The 7,954-nt window shown below is 36.3% G+C and overlaps 2 protein-coding genes across 2 annotated transcripts; both read right to left on the reverse strand.

Moving 5' to 3' along the window:
* Window positions 1-353: 353 nt before the first annotated feature.
* Window positions 354-2,139, reverse strand: LOC113012992 (GTPase IMAP family member 4-like). The gene is made up of 3 exons (XM_026153486.1): window positions 2,091-2,139; window positions 1,562-1,609; window positions 354-1,361 (listed from the first exon to the last, which is right to left on the reverse strand). The coding sequence occupies exons 1-3, from the start codon at window positions 2,095-2,097 to the stop codon at window positions 436-438; spliced, it is 981 nt and encodes a 326-aa protein (XP_026009271.1). The 5' UTR covers window positions 2,098-2,139; the 3' UTR covers window positions 354-435.
* A 3,346-nt stretch (window positions 2,140-5,485) lies between these two features.
* On the reverse strand, window positions 5,486-6,820 carry LOC113014136 (GTPase IMAP family member 4-like). Its single transcript, XM_026155453.1, has 2 exons — window positions 5,894-6,820; window positions 5,486-5,503 (listed from the first exon to the last, which is right to left on the reverse strand). The coding sequence occupies exons 1-2, from the start codon at window positions 6,818-6,820 to the stop codon at window positions 5,486-5,488; spliced, it is 945 nt and encodes a 314-aa protein (XP_026011238.1).
* Between the last annotated feature and the right edge of the window lie 1,134 nt (window positions 6,821-7,954).

The raw sequence follows: 7,954 nt of genomic DNA on the forward strand, positions 1-7,954 counted from the left end.
ATTCTCCCCTGTAGAGGAGGGAGCATGTAATCGTTTTCTGTTTCTTTTCTGTCTGCCTGTTTGTTAATAGGCTTAGGTTGGCTAAGCGTTTGAATTTGACCTTCATTGTTAGCACCCAAGGTCAATGTTCACCTAAAACACAAAACAAAAAGACCCTCAAAAAACCAAATAAAGTGCAAGTCACAGTCCAAGTTTAATCTACATTGTGTAAAGCAAAAGAAACATACTGACAGACTTATATATATCATATATATGGAAAGATATGGAGAGCGATGTGCAACACACTTAAAAAAAAACGTGCCTTTTTGACATCATAATGATTCCATAACATTTTGCAAAATCTCAAATGCAGACATATATCTAATAATCGTAAGTACACCTCATAGAGGCTGAATAATCAGTCACACGATCATACATTTCTGTCTGGTGTTGTAATTAAATCATGTCACGAATCTCAAAGAGAAACACAAACAGCAAAATTATGAGAAGGGTCCCAAAAAATGGTACTTTGAGAAGATACCATGTCAGAAGTAACGAGATGAAAACAATTATCCACAAGTCACAATCATTTCTTATCCACTCTAATAAATTGAATATTTTTTCTATTACCCATTCTACCCATTTTACCCATTCTGGTACGCTATCATCACCTAAGGATCTTCTAACTGTTAATTCCACATTTGCTGCTGGCCTTCCAGCTCTTCCTGTGTCTGGAGCGTCTGCAGAGATGCTGTTGTTAGCCTTATTGTGGGTGTCTCCTTGTGGCAACATCTTGCTGGTGTAGCGCCAATCTTTGTTTTCTGCAACTATCTGATCTACTGTGTTGAGCAGCTCTGTAACCTGGGACTGGTTGCTGATCTTGTCACCCTGTCCGTTGTATTTATTAATGATGTGGTATCGGCGCTTGCATTTCCTCATTAGATCACTCAGATATTCATTCTGATCTATGAACTCTTTGATCTTCATTTCATCTGAGTCTGGGCCATCCTGAGTAAAGACAACTGCAGCATATTTGAAAACCTCCTCTGAGAAATACTGGCTTATTTTCTCAATAACAGCCTTCTGTTGGTGCTGCTCTGTGGATTTCTCCACTTTGAGCACAATGAGAAAAGCATGAGGCCCCGGAGTGCACTCAGTGATACACCTCAGTATTTCAGGCTTCAGCTCCTCCTCTGATCTACCTGGGTCTGAGAAATCAGGAGTGTTGATCAAGGTAATCTTTCTTCCATGGAGAGATTTGGACTTAGTTTTGCATTTAGTGTTGTTAACTATAAATGCATCTTCTCCAAACATGTTGTTTTCTAGGCTCCTTTTCCCAGCTTCACTGTCTCCCAGCAGGACAATCCTGTACATTTTTTCCACTGAAAGGAAGTGAAGACAATAAATAAATAGCAACATTTGGTTCTATTATTGGAGGGAAAAGAAAACAGGAAGGATAAACGTTACAAGTCAGAAACTTGACACTCCTGGACTACTCTGAGTTATTCCTCTGTTGTAACAGAGCAAGCTTGGTTACTTAAGGAATACAACTGAGTCACACTCTTCTCAAAGATGTTGTTACCTTCGAGGTACTTTTGAGCCTGAGCTGTTTTTCCTTTTTTGGATGGAACTAAAAAAGCAAAATGAGCAAGAATAACATTATTCAGTTTATTCAGGACTGTTTATTCATATTGTCACATCAGTTAATTTACTACATTACATAGAGAGGAAATAGTTAATCATACATTCCATAGATTGTATTGCTTAATGATACACACAGAAACACAAATACAAATACACACCAAGAGAGAAAAGACAAACTCAAAGCTCGAGTCTGTGTGAGCATGCAAAAAACAAACATTCAAGTAATAATCTGTTTTTATGATGATTCTGGAGTTTGGCTTTTTATTTTGGATCGGTCTGCATTTACTCAGATCAAACAGGTGATGTCACCTGGTTAACAGAATAATTCAGTGATTCAAGCTTCACAAATACCCAAAGTGATTTGTCATTTCTTTAAACAGGCTGTGTGGGCCCATCGAAACCAATAACATTTTATCTAAAATATGTAGATGTTATATCTGCAGAAGTTTAGCATTAAAAGGACTCACCGGGCATGTTGGTTGAAGTGAATCAGCAAAGAGCAGAGCTTGATAACTCTTGTGTGTCTTGTTGCTTTTGACCTACCCTTCTCCAGGTTAGTTTCACCGGCTGTAAGAAATATTTGGGGGTGTGGATAACTGGAGATTTCCCTTTACAAGGAAACACAATGTAAGCAACATTTTGTTTCCTCTTTGCATTTATAAAGTCTTAAAACAAATAACTTCAATGTCACTCATTCTGTTTCCTTGTTGAGATTTAAGTTTTTCTTTCAGTCTTTTTAGTAGCCAATCTTCCAGTCCTGGTATTCTTCCAGGGCTTCAAATAAGAAAAAATGCACTGAAATTATGGTTGTTTCTCTTTATAAACATGAAGAAATGATTTTGAATAAAATGCAAACGAAATAAATAAGATCAAATGTTTATTTATTGAAATAGATGACCATTAAGAAAAATACGACGGTGTGTACTAAAGTAAAACCAAGTAAATTTCGTTTGACCTGATAATAATATTTTTTTTGAAAATGTACATGTAATATAATGACTGAAATTCCTGATTTTGCCATGAATGGTTTTTGCACAGTGCTGTTGAAGTCCTGCCAGCTGAGGCCTCGACTTTGACAGCGCTATGAGAGCACCTTGATTTTTTTTCTTTTCTAGCTATTCATTTTTTCTTCATTTTCCTGTTGCATGACTCAATTTCTATCACATTTTAACTGTTGGACAGATGGCATCACAAACTTTACTCTTGAGTGCTTTGACATACAGAGGTGTTTACTGTCAACTCAATAACTGCAAAGTTTCCATTTCTCGTGTTTGTAAGAGAAGCTCAACTCATCACCGGTCCACCACTGTGTGGTGCTGTGACGTGTTTATGCTGATATGCTGGGTTTGGATTTCATCAAACGTCGCACAGCTAACGCCTCCACCTCAGTCTCTTCTGTCCTTCTATCCAAATTATTCCAGAAGTCTTTTTTTTTTCAGCTTCCATGTTTTTCTTTTTTAGAAAACAAACAAGCCATACCTGTTCAGTCTTTTTTTGTAATTGAACTCATGAATGGTAAATTATGCATGTGGAGTCTATGATTATGAGCTTTGTTTTATTTTTTATATTTGTTTTTCACTTGTGAATAGTAAGCCTTTCATCATTGATGTTGTGCTGACACATTCTTGAATTTCACAGATCAACAAACTCTAAAACCATAAGCATCTTTTTCATTCTTTGTTTTTCTTCCTCCTTCCTTGTTTTCAGTACTTCCTCTACCCAGAACTGGTTTGTCCTGAATGCTCCAAGAGAGGATGCTTTCACTTTTTGAATACAAAGCAAAAACAAACAAACAAGGAGGAACTGAAGTAAACTGAAGGTGGCTGTGATGGCAAATTATTATGTTAAAATTATTTGAGTTTGTTTATTTAATTTTGAGTGTCTTAAAATAAGTTACTGTTTCTACCCTTTCACATAGAAAGAAGGATAAACTGCCCCAACTATTAGACCCAAAATTGGCACTGCGCATGATTTTTAATGGCCTCACATAGTCTTTACTGTATGTTTCCTGCAGCCAATACCCTTTTTTTTTACAGTGCAAATGTGTCAAACCACGCCATGTGTAAATGCTCCCTGATTGGTGTGATTGTGCCATGCTACACTTTGCTCGACCAGGAAATTATTGTCTTTCATTGCTCAGCAGTGCTGTTGTTGTATTGTGTGTGATAAGACCTTTTGTATAGAAAAATCACTGTAATTACTAAACAGTTTATCCAAAATTACTTGAATTAAAGTTGGATTTCTGCACTTCAATTACAAATAATTTAAAATGTACTACGTGGGAATACAAAACAAAATTAAGAAAAGAAAAAAATCCTAACTGTAACTCATATGGAAGCAGTAAGGATATAGTTTTCTGCATTTTAACTAAAATAAAAAGTTTTTATTAAATAAATAATTACTCATATGAAAGGGCATAGAGAGAGAGAGAGAGAGCTGCGCAACATACTTTGTTTCAAAACGATGCCCTGTGACATCACAATGACGCCATAACGCTTCGCAAAATCTCACACTGCATGAATATAACTTAAAATCTAAAGCTTTTACAGCTCATAGAGGCCAAAGATTTCAGCTAGTTGTGCCCCAGTCATATATATAAAGATTATAATACACACCATTTTAGTATGTAATGCTTTAAGGTCATAGTTCAAAGGTCAGACATCAGCATGTTGTACTAAAAACATTATAGTTTTAGTGAGTTCTGACTCTACCTGTTTGTTTCTGTATTCGACAGAGTAAAAGTGAACTTTACAAGCTGACAAAAACATAATAAATATATAAAAATCAGTGGTTTGGGGCATGCTTTGCTGCCCACCAGCAGGCTTGATGGGATATATTCGTGTCAGAGACAGACTTTTTACATTACACTATTTCTGAAAATGTATATATAATGCACCAAGATTTTTAGAGTTTGATGTCATTATAGAGACACCAGATAAGGCTTTTGGGGGCGTGGTTTCAGCCTTAGGTGTGATTAAAGGAAGCAACTAAAACACAGTTAATTATTTGCTTTATTGCTTATTTATACATAAAAGAGAAACCTTGCACAAGGTTGATACACTATACCCAAAGACGTACAGAATAAAGACAAAATATATGTTAAGATGTATTTACTAATTCCATATTATTACATTTTTTTAGAGCATTACATAAAAGCAGTTATAATTCTTTGGTGGAACAGAGAATATGGTAAGACAGAAAGCATAAACTGAGTTCACACTAATTTCTGATTGGATTATGTATTTGTTTTTATAATCTAAAGCAGGGGTGTCAAACTCAAATACTCAGTGGGCCAAAATTCAAAACTGGAACAAAGTTGCGGGCTAACGTTAATATTTATTGAAATATATTTATTCCTCCAGATATGAGAATGAATCTTTTTTTTTATGGACTCAAACACGTTTTGCTGTAAAACTGAATATGGAACAAGCAAAGCTTAATACTAAACAATATATATATTAGCTGTATAATACCAGTAGGCCATCTCTGATAGTAATTTGGTATGGCTTCGCGGGCCAAATGTAAGTAGGCTGCGGGCCAGAGTTTGACACCTATGATCTAAAGGTAGACACAAGTACAGTAACCCATAGTAAACTGAATCAACTACAAGACATGTATACATGTTTGGAAAATAATTTCTGTTGGAAATATGATATTACAACAAAAAGATAGACAAAGAGAAAAAATGTTTTTTTCTTCATGGAGTAGAATATCTCTTTTTAAGAAAACAAAAACAAAAGAAACAATGACTTAAACAATATTTGTGACCATATCATGCATCCTGTATCTTTTAAAACATGTATGATGTTGGTCTTTAAATTAAACCAGTCACACAATCATACAGTTCTGTCTAGTGTTGTAATTAGATCATGTCATGAATCTTAAAAAAAAACACAAACAGCAAAATTACCAGAAGTGTCCCAAAAAATGGTACTTTGAGAAGATACCATGTCAGAAGTAACGAGATGAAAACAATTATCCACAAGTCACAATCATTTCTTATCCACTCTAATAAATTGAATATTTTTTCTATTACCCATCTTACCCATTCTGGTACGTTACCATCACCTAAGGCTCTTCTAAGTGTTTCTACCACATTTGCTGCTGGCCCTCCAGCTCTTGCATCTGTTGTTCCTGCTGCGTGTGGTGTAGAGTCTAAAGCTGAAGCCACTAATGTTATCGCTCTTGCTATGACTGATACAATAAATACAGCTCCCTCCTTTAATAATGGTGCTCCTGCTGCTACAACTACACCAAACAGAAAACGAACAAAGCACTCCAGTCCTCCTGCTTTTTGAGCAACATTGCCGTCTTCTCTTTCTCCTTGGAGAAGTGGATCTTCTTTTGTCTTCCCTCCTTCTTCTCCTGTTTTCTTTGTTGTTTTTCCATCTACCTTGCTTGTCATTTCTGTCAGGGAACCTTTGTTTTTCACTTCTGATATAGGTTCTTTCTGTCCAATTAATTCCTCTGCTCCGTTTGTTGTTCCTGGGGTTAAAACTACAACAGCTGGTCCAGAGAAAGCCTTTGCCACTGATTTTGCTGCACAGCCTGTCAATTTGATCATCTTATTCTTAGAGACACTGTTGTTAGCCTTATTGTGGGTGTCTCCTTGTGGCAACATCTTGCTGGTGTAGCACCGATCTTTGTTTTCTGCAACTATCTGATCTACTGTGTTGAGCAGCTCTGTAACCTGGGACTGGCTGATGTCACCCTGTCGGCTGTATTTATTAATGATGTGGTATCGGCTCTTGCATTTCCTCATTAGATCACTCAGATATTTATTCTGATCTATAAAGTCTTTCATCTTCATTTCATCTGAGTCTGGTCCATCCTGAATAAAGACAACTGCAGCATATTTGAAAACTTCCTCTGAGAAATACTGACGTATTTTCTCAATAACAGCCTTCTGTTGCTGCTGCTCTGTGGATTTCTCCACTTTGAGCACAATGAGAAAAGCATGAGGCCCTGGAGTGCACTCAGTGATACACCTCAGTATTTCAGGCTTCAGCTCCTCCTCTGATCTACCTGGGCCAGAGAAATCAGGAGTGTTGATCAGGGTAATTCTTCTTCCATGAAGAGATTTGGACTCAGTTTGGCACTCAGTGTTGTCAACTTTGAACACATCTTCTCCCAACACGCTGTTTGCTAGGCTGCTTTTCCCAGATTTACTGCCTCCCAGCAGGACAATCCTGTACATTTTTTCCACTGAAAATGAAGACAGAACATTAATAACCTATGTGTGCTCTTATTAGAGGGAAAAGAAAGCAGGAAGGAAAACCATTGAAAATTTAAATATGCTCCGCAGGTTACCTCTGTGCTATTCCATATAAGAAAAGCATGAGACTAGGAGAGCACTCTGTAACAGGGCAAGCTTGGTTTACTTGAGGAATGCAACTAAGTCACACTCATGTCTCCTCAAAGATGTTGTTACCTTTGATGTACTTTTGAACCCCAGCTGTTTTTCCTTCCATGACAATCATAGTTGGTGGAACTAAAAAAGCAAAATGAGTTAGAATAACAAATAGAAATTATTGTCTTTGCTTAGGACTGTTTATTTACGTCGTCACATAAATGATTACTGATGTTAACTCAGCTAGTTTGCTACAGTACACAGAGAGGAAATAATTAATGGCTTGCATAGATTATATTGCCTAATGACACACACACACACACAAGTTGTGTTTATTTATTTATTTTGAATACCTGTGTCTTCTGCTTGTGCTGTGACTCGTTTTGGTCCCATGTTTTCCTGCAAAACTGTAATAGTTGGCCCAAAGAAAGCCTCTGTCAAAGGCTCAAATCCAGGGCCTGTTAAGTTGATCCATACATCCTTAGACTGCCTCACTGACCCTTACAGAAGAGAATAATGGCAATTATAATATAATAATATATAATTAATTAGTACAACAATAACAACAATGCACACAAACACACACTGTTGCATTTCTTACTCTGTTTCTATTCTGACTAGTACACTTATTATCGATTATTACTCTATGTGAAAAGTCCAACTGAGATTTAAATTTAATTCCCAAAACAGACCTTACTACATTACTCATATCAAATAATTAATGCAATCTGGTGATAAGATTAATAAAATAATAATTTGTCCTTTCTCAAGACAAGCATCCAGCTTGGGTTGCTGCAACTTACAGATTTATAGATAATAATCTTAAAACTTCATCCAATTGTCTTTTTCAGTTATTTAAAATATACATTTTCAAAATGCAGGTGTAAATATTTCTGTTGGGTTCTAGGGTTAACTTACCGAGCATTTTTGCAGTGAATGAGCAAGAAGCGGCGATGTTGTGTGTCTTGTTGCATTTAAACC

The sequence above is a fragment of the Astatotilapia calliptera genome, chromosome 3 (genome assembly GCF_900246225.1).
Source record: "Astatotilapia calliptera chromosome 3, fAstCal1.2, whole genome shotgun sequence".
In the NCBI taxonomy this organism is placed as follows: domain Eukaryota; kingdom Metazoa; phylum Chordata; class Actinopteri; order Cichliformes; family Cichlidae; genus Astatotilapia; species Astatotilapia calliptera.